Here is a 14,373-nt window from a genome sequence, read left to right on the forward strand (position 1 = left end):
TCTAACATGCTGATTTGCTACTCAAGAAACATTTATTATTATTATCAGCGTTGAAAACAGTTGCGCTGCTGTGTAAATCAACAATATATATAGGCTATATATATATATATATATATATATATATATATATATATATATATATATATATATATATATATATATATATATATATATATATATATATATATATATTATCATTATATTATGACAATTTAATAGAATTTAATAGAACATGGTACCCATGTTGGTTTGGCGACATTTGATCTATAGCTTGCAGCATTTGCTATAAGGTCTGTATTGTCAGTATACAACATAATTAAATGTATCTTCTCTGTATTTTTTTAGTCTCTGCACTCACACTTGTGAAATGTGAATACTCAATGAATACTTAAGCTTGCCACATTTCTTTCCCAGAGTGCTTTTGTTCTATCGGCTCTGATAGTCTGTTAGGAGGTTTGATAATGAAAGACACAGAGGAGGAGTGAGCTAACAATGCAGTTGTTGTCTTGGCATGAATTATTCAGCCGTGTATCGTTGCTAGGATTGTATCAGCGATGCTTGCTGGCCGTGCTGCCTTCTCAGACGTGACAGCTGCAGCCAAACGGTGTTGGGTTCTCCCTCTACCTGTATTGATTTGCCTTTGGGGATATTTAGTTAATTAAAAAGCTCCATATTAAGCGGGGATCCACCCCCACACCCAATGCAATGACCAACCCTATCTCACAGAAAAGACGGGGCAGACACCATATACACAAACAGCAGACAAAAACTCTTAAAGAAAAACTTAAAGAACAAGAACTAGCAGCTTTGGGCCTCAGATTTGGTTTCATTTGTGCAAATGATGAGCTAGAGGAGCCTGAGAAGATTGTGTGTTTCAGGACGTAGTGCAGACAGTTTGGACTCCTGTTTTTGTCCCCACAGTTATTTTTGTCCTGTTGTTGGACCAGAAGGAACCTTTTTTAGGGGGATATCCTGGGTCTCTGGACGGCGGGTTTTTAATGCTCATACACCTGCTAAGGAAGTGAGGGTGTGAATGTGTCTGCAGTATATCAGACGTTCTCAGTCTGGAGTTTTGCCATTTGCATGGATTAGAGTTTGATCTCGTGAGGATGTACAAGCGTCGGGATTACGTCGAACTTTACGAGAAGGATCAGGCAAAGTGGGCCTTATTACGAAATGTCAACACTGTGTTCAAACACAGTACTCTATTACCGGTATGTGTGGAGAGTTGCCATGCAAATTCTTTCCATTCATATGATAAGAGTAATTTTTTGAAATTATATTTTGGTGAGTTTAAATTTGCATTCATTTTGATCTAACACTAAGTAGTTGTAAATTATGTGTTTTGTAGAATTGATTAATTTGCTTTGAATAAAAGCATTTGCTGAATGCATGCATGTTGCATACATGTTGAGGAGAGATGTGCTGGTACTTTAATAAGTAATCAGACTTTTGGTTTGCAGCACTTTTTGAGATAAATGTCACAGCATCTCAGTCTTCGGTTTTTAAACGAAGAAATGTCTTCAGATTGTCATTTACAAATAATAAACTCTGTGAGGCAGCATAATAATTAGCTAAAACCATAAAAATGTAAAAATAAACCTTGAAGTACTAAAACTAAAATAAAAATTAATAAAAACTTTGGACAGTAATAAAAACTACAATGTACTAAAATATTTTGTGTATTTTAGTACATCGTAGTTTTTATTACTGTCTAAATAGTTATTATTACTGTCATTTTTTATTTTAATTATCTTTTGAATATTATATATATATATTATATATATAATAAATGACAGAAACACTGCAATTAAAATGTAAAAGAGAATTTAAATAAAAAATGTATCCAAAATATTAATTAAAACTATAATAGGATGTCCATCAGATCTAAAATAAGACTGTTCTGATGCTTGATAGTCTGAAATGTGTTTCAGGGCGACTATGTCTGGCTGGACCTGAAGACAGGCCGGGAATTTGAGGTCCCGATTGGAGCCGTGGTGAAGCTCTGTGATTCTGGTCAGATCCAAGTCTTGGATGATGAAGGAAATGTAAGTTATTGATTATAGCAGTCATTGCTGATCTGTTGGGCTGAATAGCTGCCCTTCGTCTGGCTGATCTACCATGATTTGTTTAATTTCATAATAAGACTAGACATGTGACTTTGAAACTAATGATTATTCTGAAGTTCTTTGGTGTGTTTTTCGTGTGCATGGAATCTGTGAATCTGCATTTTTTTAGGAACACTGGATCTCTCCCCAAAATGCCACAAACATCAAGCCGATGCACCCCACCTCCATCCACGGGGTGGAGGACATGATTCGTCTAGGGGATCTGAATGAAGCAGGAATCCTCCGGAACCTTCTCATCCGCTACAGAGAGCATCTCATCTATGTAAGACCTGCTGTCCATTCGTAGGTCTATGTTTTGTTACATAAGCTTATGATTAATGAAAACTCCAGATGTAAAGGTGCAGTTGTGTGATTAATGGAAAGTATGTTTTGAGGTTTATATTGACTGTCTTAAAATAGTTAATACATGTATAAATGTAAATGACCTGAATAAAATTATTATTTTATTAATTATTTTTTTAATAAAATTAAGAAAATTGAATTTAAAAAATAAATAATAATTTTATGCAGGTCCTCTAATTCAATGTTGTCACTTTGGGTGACCAGTGAGACTAGTTCAACATTCTTGATTGTTGATTAGGTGAAATCCCATTATGTCAATCAGTTCTGAAGTAACATCTCCGGTGTTACTTCAGAACTGACTGACGTAATGGGATTTCGCCTAATCACCTTCGAGTGGTAACAAAACAAATTTTGTGCTGAGGAGCTGAGACGGGGTCCTGGCCGTTCAGCGGTGGCACAGGGGTTATGGCAGCAGGACGTAACGTCTCTGTTTCCTCTCATCAGTCAGTCAAATTTGACATTACATCAGAACTGACGCAATGGGAGCCCTATGGAAAGCACCACAAACGCTTCCCCTTCCCAACTCCCTGTGTAAGTCGCCTAGACCTCTGTGCCTTATAGGGCGGAAAGGCAGAACTTTTCAAGGGTGATGTCGATAGCTGCTGCTCCTTTCTTTTACCCTTATACAGCCACAACGAGTTGGATAACACTGGGTTAAGCACGTCTATTCCAGGTGGAAAGGAATGCTACGGAGAGCACATCCTGCCTGCAGGGAGGTGATGTGGAGTTACACATATGGACTGACCCTTAGGGCAGTGCGACATATGGAAGATCTGTATATTCTTCCTTAAAGGGATATTCCAGTAGCCTAGAAATCTAGACGCACCCTAGCGGCAGCAAATTTAATCTGCCTGCGAGTTTCGTCTCAATACCCTTCTGAGCATATTGTGATACAATACCTGTATTCGCCTAACTCTTGCCGTGCCAATCACTTCATGTATAGAGTCGGTGGGCGGGGCCATAATGAACGACGGCAGAGTTGTGTTTGCGTGCTTCTAGTAAACACAGAAACTGGCGAACGGCGGTCTTTCGAATCAGCTTTGACCGCGACTCTGGAAGACTTGGAGTTAAGCTTTTCTCTGAGAAAAGAACAAAGAACGGCACTGAAGTCATTCTTAAAAAGGGAAGATGTGTTCGGAGTTTTGCTGACCGGATACGGCGAATGTTTAATCTATCAACAAGCTCTGTTTCACCTTCATTGCTCTGGTTGGTGGTAGCGATATCCTATCGCGTGCAGAGGGAGTTTGAAAGACAAACGTTTATCCCGCCCCTCGGATTGAGCCCTGTCAATGGTGAGTTTCCAGACCAAACATCTTGATGTGGGTCTGGCTTGTCAGGCTAATACTCCACCACTTTTGAGAGTACTTCGACTCGGCACAGTAAAAAGTCACGCCTGAAACATTCTCCCTCACATTTCCACCTCCCCCATTGACAGAAATGAGAGAGTGAGGGGGAGATGTGAGGGAGGATTTTTCAGCTGTGACTTTTTACTGCGCTGAGTCAAAGTACTCTCAGAAGTGCTATTCCGCCATACATTATAGTTCTCCTTTTTAATCCGCTTAGAAAAGCGCCATGTTTTATTTTGTGTCACCATACTTGATCGTTCAACTATTCGTGTAACTGTATTTAAATAGGGAAAACGTGGAGGTGTTTGGTCGCTTCTAACTTGATCTCTGTTTGGTACTTAAGGAATGAACTGGGCTTAGTGGGCTAAGCTAAATGCTATCAGAATGTCACCGTGCAACAGAGTGATTAAGTGCACACACTGAGAAAAGAGGGGAACTGGTGGGAACTTTGCGCACATATCTGACCGAATTCTGGGCACGTTTTGCTGACTGAAAATGGCAGCAGGTCCGAGACCCTCTTAGTGGATGCGAGCGCAGTCAGGAGCGTTGTCTTAAGAGATAGGATCTTAATCTCAACTGACTGCAGTGGCTCAAAGGGTGTTCTCTGTAGGGATGTTAAAACCACAGAGTTCCTAAGAGGAGATGAGGCTGGGTTGAGAGGGATTCAGTCTCCTTGTGCCCCTCAAGAACCTGATGACCAGGTTGTGCCTTCCCGCAGACTTACCATCTACTGCATCCTGATGTGCTGTGATAGCGATAACATATACTTTCAGAATGGAGAAAGACAGCCTTCACTCCAACTCTTTTTGCAGGACAAACAGCACGGCTGATCGGGCATGTACAAGAGTCTCCCTGGTAGGAAGCACACCTGACTGTATTCCAGTGCACATGTGGTGCATAAGCCCACCACATGCCGGTGGTAGACCACTTAAGTCCTATGTGTCCCATCCAGAGACCACTTGTGGAGGTTCTAGAGGTCTAGCAGGTGCCATATGGTGCATAAAGCAGGTCCTTCCTCAGGGGAATCTGCCAGACAGGGGCTGTCATGTAGAGCTTCAGGTCAGAGAGCAAGTCAGCTGCACAATTGAGCTCGCCTGGAATGTGAGTGGCATGGAGCTACATGAGTCGCTTCTGACTCCAGAGTAGAAGATGGTGAGCAAGTCGTGACATGCGACGTGAATGTAGACCACCCTGACAGTTGATGCACGCCACCATCAATGTGGTGTCCTTCCAGACCAGTTCATGCAGTTCTACTAGCAACTCAATTGTCAATTGATATGCAACTGCAGTCAAGCTTCTGTGCAAGAGCCTGAGGCTCCATCCACATGGAAACATATACATTTTTTACCATATCAGCGTTTTGTCCACATGTATCCGCCGTTTTGGAAGCATGAATCCGATATTTTTGAAATCGGGTCCCAAAGTGGATAAATCTGAAAACGACAATCATCCGTTTTCGTGTCTATAGCCAATCCGTATATTTTGGAAAACGTCGACGTCATCACACTACGTCCAGCACGGTTAAAGAGTTAAGGGATACAACTACGGGCACTAGGCATACGCACATCAATATTGCATCATTTAATTACCGTATTTACATTATTGTAAGGGTATGTTTAGGGTCGGTGTAGGTGTTAATTAAACACATCTGTTAAGTAGCAATTGTATTTATTGTTATTTCATTGTGAGATTGTTCCTCACTTCCAACCATTGCTTTACTCCTTCTTTCCATAACTCTTATTCTCCGTTTTTAGTGTATTTCTGTGGGAGAAGTACAGTGCCACACACTGGCCTGGCATACATAAAACATCGTTTTGAGTTGTTTTCATAGCTCTCGTGTGGACGCAGATATTTCTTGAAACGAGGAAAAAAAAGATTGGATACAAAAAGCTCTGGTTCATGTGGACGGGGCCTGAGGCTGCATACAGTACCCCAACCCATTCTGAAGGCATCGGTTGTGAAAAAGCAATCTGGGTGGCATGACCATAGCTACAGATAACATATGTCCCAGGAGCCTCTGAAATAATTTGAGTGGAACCCCGCTGTCCTGTCTCTGAACGAATTCAATCATTTCAGCACCCTGCATGGGGAGAGCAAGCTATTCCCATTTAACCCAAAGATGGCTGAGGTCCCTGATTACCAGGTCCCTGTGTTTGCACAACTAATCAGAATGAGCCAGTCATCAACATATTTAAGGATGTGAATGCCCACTTTCCTTAGTGGGGCAAGGGCAGCCTCCGTGACCTTTGTGAAGACGCAGGGAGACAGGGACCGCCCAAAGGGGAGGACCTTGTACTAATATGCCCACCCCTCTAACGCAAAGTGCAGAAATATTGAGATACGATTGAGACATGAAAGTATGCATCCTTTAAGTCGATTGCTGCAAGCCAATCTTGGGCGTGAACGCACATGAGGATGTGTTTCTGCGTTAGCATCTTGAACGGAAGCTTGTGAAGGGCCTGATTCAAGACAGGCAGATCCAAGATCGGCCGCAAACCACAACCTTTCTTGGGTAAGATTAAGTACAGGCTGTGAAACCCTGACCTCATCTCAGCTGAAGGGACCGGCTTTATTGCGTCCTTCACTTGCAGGAACAAACAAACAAAAAAACAAAAACAATTATTTATTGGAATTATAATGGGATATTTCAGTTAATCATTGTGAAAGATTTGTTTCCTTGTTCCACCAAATTGATCAGTTACTCAATACCAAATAAATAAATACATTTCAAATAAATATAAACATATATAATACACTTTAATAAACTAAAATAATATAATAACTATTATATGATCTATATTTATTTTGACACAACTAAATAAATAAATGTGTAAAAATAAATAAAAATAATATTAATTGGAATAAATAATATGGTATTTCTGTCAAAAAGCGATTTGTTGCCCCTGTTCGATGAAATAAATAAATAAATCTACCCTGTTTTTAATAACTCCCCTTTAATAACTCCCCTCAGTTATCTGCACTGGTTATATTCTCTTCTCTTCTCTTTCTCTATATGAAGACTAACTGTGGTGGTCGGGTGAGTACGCAGACATCATTATCACAAGCATGGCTGCTTGCTGTTCAATGCCTCACTCTGAGTGAGTGTATTTTCATTACGATTCTCCATTTCAACATGGCTCTGAGGTCTGCAGTAACAGGACACTGATACATCCCACTGTAACAGCACCCTCCAAAAAGCAAGACGCTTGTGCACTCTCCTCTCATTGTCATATTCACTCGCTGTGCCTCTTAACCAATATGACTGTCTGTCTTGTGCTGTAACATGACTGTTGATATCTGCATGTCCTCTACATCCTCTAAACTATTAATATAGTTGCGTAAAAGTAAAGAAAAACAAGTGGTTTATTTTTGCCTTGCATTATTATTCTTCAGTGTCGTAATGTCTTGATGACAAGAATTACCGTCCTAAGAAAGTGTTTTATTCATTTTTACATCATTTAGTCCATTCAAGAACAAAGAAAACAAACATTTTGACTCAAGTCTATGAACTCTGCTTCAACTCTATTTCTGTGTCCTTCATAGACTTATACCGGGTCCATCTTAGTGGCTGTAAACCCATATCAGCTGTTGCCCATCTATACGGCAGACCAGATTCGCCTCTACACCAACAAGAAAATCGGAGAGATGCCTCCACACATCTTTGCCATCGCTGACAACTGTTACTTCAATATGCAACGCAACAACAAAGACCAGTGTTGTATAATAAGGTGCGCAAACCTGTAAGACTCTGTTAGCAACATTTAGTGTGAGTGTTCCATTAAAGCTTGATGGAAAGACGTATGTCTGTCTGTCTGTCTATTATTTAGGAACTGGATATCTAAAGGTTAACCTGAACCCTTTTCTTGAGCCTATCCTTAGAAGCCTTACTTTATCCCTAACCTGAAGGCCAATCCTGATCCCGACCCACACATTACCCTGGTTATTTTAAACCTAACGCCAACTTCTACTAGTTCAAGAGATCTCACTTCTACTAGTTCAAAGTACAGGACAGTATCTTATTTTGAATGCTGTTGACAGCTCTACTTCAGTCCCAAATCTAAAATTCGAATCTAAAACTACCTACTCCTAATTTTGGTAGCAGCAAATGCATATCAGTTTCCTAGTACAAGGTTTACCACTAGACACAATGCAACCTTAAAGGAACACGGCGACTTTTGGGACTTATTCACTGTATCCTCCTGAGTTAGATAATTCCATACACACCATTCTCATCTCTGTGCATGCCATAACTCTGTTTGACACACCCACCGCTAACCTAGTTAAGCACAAAGACTGGAGGTAAATGGCTCCTTCTAGCTTACTGCTCAGTAAGTGACAGAATAACGGCAAAATTTTCCTATTTACATGTTGTGATTTGTATAGTTAAATCATGTACTAAGACCGACTGAAAATTAAGTATAGTTCCAAGCCATATCGGTCTAGAAAATCGCAACTTTTCATTTTCCGTCGGTCTTAGTACACTATGTAGCTATACACATCATGTTGCCATTTGTTGCCATTATTTTGTCACTTATTGAGCAGTAGGCAAGATGGCTGTTTACCTCCAGTCTTTGTGCTAAGCTAGTTATAGCACATACGGAGATGATAATGGTATGTATGAACTTGTCCAACTCTCGGGAATACAGTGAATAAGCTAAAGTCCCAAAAATTTGTTGTGTTCCTTTAAGGGGAGTGTCCACCCAAAAATGAAAACAACTTAAAGGTTAGTAAGTGATGAACATCCACTTAATCTTTCCATTCCGCAAAAGGTTCTTTATATACTGGGAAAAAGGGTTTTTGGATTTTGAAAATGTTCTTTATACACACACAGACTGAAAAGTCAGATGTTTAATGACATCGCTCCAAAAACCCTGTTTGGAACCTTTATTTTTGTGTTGAGTGATGTTTATCTGTGTATATTTTCCCATCAGTGGTGAGTCTGGAGCAGGGAAAACAGAAAGTACAAAATTGATTCTACAGTTTTTGGCTGCTATAAGTGGACAGCACTCCTGGATTGAGCAGCAGGTGCTGGAGGCGAATCCTATCTTAGAAGGTAAGAGAACTGGGACCATCTGGAGGGATTTGGAGAAACCACATCTCTGTTAGAAACAAGAGGATTACATTCTGGTTTGTTTAATGACTTTACCCAACAGCCTTTGGGAATGCTAAAACCATCCGTAATGACAACTCCAGCCGCTTTGGGAAGTACATAGACATCCACTTTAACAAAAGAGGAGCCATAGAGGGAGCAAAGATTGAGCAGTACCTTCTGGAGAAATCCAGAGTGTGTCGACAGGTATGAATTCTTTGGCTAATATATTACTACTCAAAAGTTTATTTTTGTGTTAAAAAAAAGTACTTTATGCTCACAAGGGTCCCTATCATACAACTGCCGCAATGTTTTTTTTTTTTGCTAGTTTCAGACCAACGCAGTTAGCATTTTCACATCCAGCACCACATTGTTAAAATTGCAAATGACTGCGCCATTAATCAACAAAATCCTGGTCTAAAGCATAGACTGTAAAAAAATATGGACGTAATGTCCGTGACGTCACCCATAGGATTCCAATAAACTATTCTGAAGCTTAAAGTAGGGGCAAGTGGGGCGGTGCCATCTTGCGAGCGAGTCATCTCGTGTCATTTCTGGATAACAGAAACTGGCCAAAAAGGCAGGATGTGGGTGGAGCTTAGGTGACGCAATGTCTATAGACGGCGAATAAATGGCTATCCACCTATCACGCAAAGTAATCACGCCCTTAACTATGCAGAACTTTAAGGCTTTATATAACGTAAACAAATGAGTTATAAAAAAAATTCACCCCCCTCACAGTTGTCATGAAGGTCAAAATTAGCTGTATAGGCCAAAACCACAATTTGTACCAGGCTGTAAACATGTTTTTTCTGCTGTAAAGTTGGGAATTTTAACATCGGGGTCAATGAGATTTTGCCCCCTTCTGGAGCATGCCCCTAGTGGCCAGTCGATGAATTGCAGTTTACATTACTTCCGTATTGGCTTCAAGAGAGATCTCGGGAGGTTGCCGCTTGGTCTAAAGTCAATAGCGCAGTATTTTTTGTGTTATTTATAGGGTTTGTTAGTAATATGTGCCTGTTGGCGGTTGCACAATGCACATACACTGTTTATTTCACATGGACGTGTAGCAGCACACAAGGAGAACTATAATGTATGGCGGAATAGCACTTCTGAGAGTACTTTGACTCGGCGCAGTAAAAAGTCACGGCTGAAAAATCCTCCCTCATGTCTCCCCCTCCCCCTCTCTTTTCTGTCAATAATGGGAATGCCTCGATGTCACTTTCCCACCGGAACACGCCCCCTCACGCCTGGGCTGAGTGGCAGAAGAGCTGCTGCATGACCAGTTAATAGAGGAAAACGCGAGTTGAACAAACGATTATCAGTTTAAACTAAAGGTTGGGCTCGATATAGTTCGTCCTTACAACTTACCACAGATTCAGTGATCCATGGGTAATGACATGCAGCCATGCACATTTATATGCGGATGAATCAGTGTATTAAAGCGTGTGGGTGGCTGCAAAAAGTTTTATTCAAATTCGGAATATATTAAAGACCTATTAATAAAAAATAAACAATAATTATATTGCCCAGACAGCGCGCAAAGACTGCTCCCTTTTATAATCACTAAAAGTTGTCACTAATTCAATAAACGCAATCTCACAGATTTCTGCAGTGAAGCTGGTATACAATAATGTCTGCACTTATAGAGACGTGCTTGTTAAAGGGCAACTCTGGGGAATTTTTAAGTTTATCTTGATCGTTATACCTTTGAGAGTACAGTCTATAGAAAACAAAAACGAACCGGATTGGTGCTTGCAACACGGAGCTATTACAGTTAATGCTGAGAGCCCCCACTCAGCTAAAACAGCGGCTATGGGGGCATAAACGTAAAGGGTGTATTTGTGCCTCTTAACAGACACAAAATACAATTAAAGGGTTAGTTCACCCAAAAATGAAAATTATTTCATTAATTACTCACCCTCATGTCGTTGGACGCCCGTAACACCTTCGTTCATCTTCTGAACACAAATGAAGATAATTTTGTTGAAAGCCTGAGAAAGGCTTCAAAAAGGCCTCCATTGGCATTCAGTACATTTCCACTGACCCACTCACAAGACCCATAAAAGGCACTAAAGACTTCGTTACAAAGTCTCACTACAGTGGCTGTACAATAATTTTACGAAGCGAGGAGAATAGTTTTTGTGCGCAAAAAAAATCAAAATACTTTATCCGCCAAGATATTGTCTTCCGTGTAGGTCTCTGATGTGAACTCAAGCGATAGTGGCGCTCCTCCTCTTCCGGGTCATGTATTTACCGGTGGAGCTGTCATATTCTCGCGCATGCGTCGAGTTCACGTCAATAACTCAGTGGATAAAGTCGTTATTTTGATTTTTGTGCGCACAATAAGTATTTTCTTCACATTGTAAAATGATTGTACAGCCACATTTTCTCAAATCATCATTATATTATATAAAATCAGTTCAAACAACATTTTTGTAACCTTTTTTTAAAACTTTCTTTAAATATCATCTTTTCTTTCACTATTTCAGGCCCGTGATGAGAGAAACTACCACGTTTTCTACTGTATGTTGAAGGGAATGACTCCAGACCAGAAGAAGAAACTAGGCTTGGGTAAAGCCACAGACTACACCTACCTTACTATTGTGAGTGATGATCTTCAATGCTCTTTAAGGCTTTAATGTTCTTGCTGTATAGAATACAAGTTGACAATGTACTTAAGATATACAGTTAATATAACCTCGATCTGTCTAAACTTAGGGAAACTGCACTGTTTGTGACGGTCGTGATGATCAGAAGGAATACTCAAACATCCGTTCAGCCATGAAGGTCCTCATGTTCACGGACAAGGAGAACTGGGAGATTTCTAAGCTGCTAGCCGCTATTCTGCACATGGGAAACCTAAAGTATGAGGGTGAGTTTGCTGGGACAAATGTGTGTAATAAACTAATTTTGGCCATTACTTTTTTAGTTCAGAATAGCCTGAAATTCTGCATTTAACAACTTATGTTGTTGTAAACTTCCTCCCCAGCTCGCACATATGATAATTTGGATGCCTGTGAGGTTGTCCGTTGCTCAAATCTCACCACTGCTGCTGTTTTATTAGAGGTATGACACTAAATCATAAAGTCATAAAGGATATGGCTGATGTCATGGTGATTTAGGTGCATTTTAGCATAAAATGCATGCTAAATAAATCTTTTAAATTAATTAATCTACTACCCCTATGTCTTAGAGGTATCTGACGGTTGACTGTTCATGTACAAGAATGTGCAAGATCATTAAGGTGTTTGTGCGCCCTCTGGTGACTAACATGAAAAGTACTGAGACATTTTAGATTTCTACAGGGTCAAAAAAGTACTTCCTAAAAATATTCTCATCAATCAATCAACTTTATTTATATAGAGCTTTTACAATGACTATTGTTTCAAAGCAGCTTCACAGTATTAAACAGGACAATATTGCAACAAATTTTGATTTGACTACAGTCTACAGTCGTTCTGGAGAAAACAGTGATGTTATCAGCGTATTTTAATTTATCATATAGCGACAATGTTGGCAGATCAGTTATTATAGTTTATAGAATTAAATAAGACCTAATTAATTAATTTTATTTGTATATTTAGTTGAATAACTTAGATAATAATTTTAGTGTCCCCAACTGAGAAAGCCAAGTCAAAGGCGACAGTGGCAATGAACCAAAACTCCATCAGGGCATGAATATAAATTTTTCCACAAAAAATATATATGCATAAGTTCATACATTTCTCAGTTATTTATAATAATATGCTGTATAAGGAAAAATAACTTTGACAGTTGAACTTTCTGTTTTATTGTTTTCATAGGTGGACTTGAAGGACCTGATGAATTGCTTGACCAGCCGAACCATAATAACCCGTGGAGAGACAGTGTCCACTCCTCTCAGTATTGAGCAGGCTCTAGATGTGCGAGATGCCTTTGTTAAGGTAAAAGCATCTCACACTTTTATCTACACACGTAATCCAGTTTGGTAATGGCATCTAACTAGCTGTGTGTCTTATAGGGTATATATGGACGTTTGTTTGTGTGGATTGTTGAGAAAATCAATGCAGCCATTTATAAGCCTCCATCCCTCGAGCTCAAAGTGGTGCGGAGATCCATAGGCCTGCTCGACATATTCGGCTTTGAGAACTTCACAGTTAACAGGTAGAAAATATCATACTCACAATTATATACGGCAAAAATCCTGAAAACACCCAGTTATAGTTCGCCTTTTAAACATTAAAATAATTGTTTGCAAATTGAGTACTTTCTCAATTCTCATGCATATGATGGTTCATGACAGATTTACAACTACTTTTAGTGAAATTGTAATCAAAATAAACCTTAAGGCATTTTCCTGATCTAATTGTTCACAGTTCATCAGTTCATATGATTGCAAAAAGAAAAAAAGTCAAAATTTAAATACTTCTGAAGCTCCTGCTCTAAAGCAAGTTCTCTTTTCAGAGAATGTTTGCTTGACTGGCTGTGAAATTATTATATTTAAAAAATAATTAATATATTCAATGTTATTAAAAATAGGCCCGGTTTCTCAGACAGATCTAAGATTAAGCCATTACATTCAGAAAAAAAAAACGTCTTTGTGTGCATCTTGAGACAAATAAATGCCACTGACATATTTTACGATTTGCTTTCAGTTAAAAGAGCTCAGATAAGCATGTTTAGCCTTGTTTGTGAAACTGGGGGATATTTTTTCAACTAATTTTTAAATGTTTGAATTTAAATGAATGATAAATAATACGTAATTCTTTTATATTTTCAAATGATGAATCACAATTAATTGCATCCAAAATAAAAGTGTACTGTGTAAATATATTATGTATTTAGGATACACACATAAGCATGTATATGAATTTTAAATTATATAAAATATTTATATTTATATATAATATAAATGATATACAGTATATACATATAAATATTTCTTAACTATATACATGTATATGTGTGTATTCAAAGATATATAATAATTGCACATAGTACACATATATTATGTAAACATTTTATATAAACTTTTATTTCTGATGCGACAAGCCTAATTATTTTATATTTAATAATAAAATATATTTAAAATCAATAAATTAATACATTTAATTGTAATCAATTTATTAATCATTATTAAACATATTAAATTAATACTAATGATAAGTAACAATTAATCATTAATATATGAAATGTTTAATTAAATCACTTAGTAGATTGATATATTTTATGAGTCATATATTAATTCATATTTTAAAAATGTATTTGCTTTAATAATACTTTATACATTTTACAATATTTTAAAAATAATAATGCATGTAATACTAATTAATATATTATTTCAAATGAAATGTTATAAATTAATAATCATTATATTTAATCATTAATATATTTAATCCAGCTGAAATGTTTAGACATCTGAAATAGTACATAGAGTATCTTCGTAATGCATGTATTTGATTAGTGTGATTTGTGGCACTCATGA

At 38.3% G+C, this 14,373-nt stretch overlaps 1 protein-coding gene across 1 annotated transcript in view; it reads left to right on the forward strand.

The window, feature by feature from the left end:
• Positions 1–14,373, forward strand: part of myo7aa (myosin VIIAa) — a 65,858-nt gene that overhangs the window by 16,668 nt on the left and 34,817 nt on the right. Inside the window, exons 4-13 of the mRNA XM_067419940.1 lie at positions 1,935–2,048; positions 2,239–2,391; positions 7,361–7,545; positions 8,749–8,870; positions 8,971–9,113; positions 11,399–11,512; positions 11,628–11,781; positions 11,899–11,975; positions 12,713–12,832; positions 12,910–13,052. Of these exons, the coding sequence (XP_067276041.1) occupies positions 1,935–2,048; positions 2,239–2,391; positions 7,361–7,545; positions 8,749–8,870; positions 8,971–9,113; positions 11,399–11,512; positions 11,628–11,781; positions 11,899–11,975; positions 12,713–12,832; positions 12,910–13,052 (1,325 nt within the window). The remainder of the gene's footprint in view (positions 1–1,934; positions 2,049–2,238; positions 2,392–7,360; positions 7,546–8,748; positions 8,871–8,970; positions 9,114–11,398; positions 11,513–11,627; positions 11,782–11,898; positions 11,976–12,712; positions 12,833–12,909; positions 13,053–14,373) is intronic.

Source organism: Pseudorasbora parva, chromosome 16 (genome assembly GCF_024679245.1).
Source record: "Pseudorasbora parva isolate DD20220531a chromosome 16, ASM2467924v1, whole genome shotgun sequence".
In the NCBI taxonomy this organism is placed as follows: domain Eukaryota; kingdom Metazoa; phylum Chordata; class Actinopteri; order Cypriniformes; family Gobionidae; genus Pseudorasbora; species Pseudorasbora parva.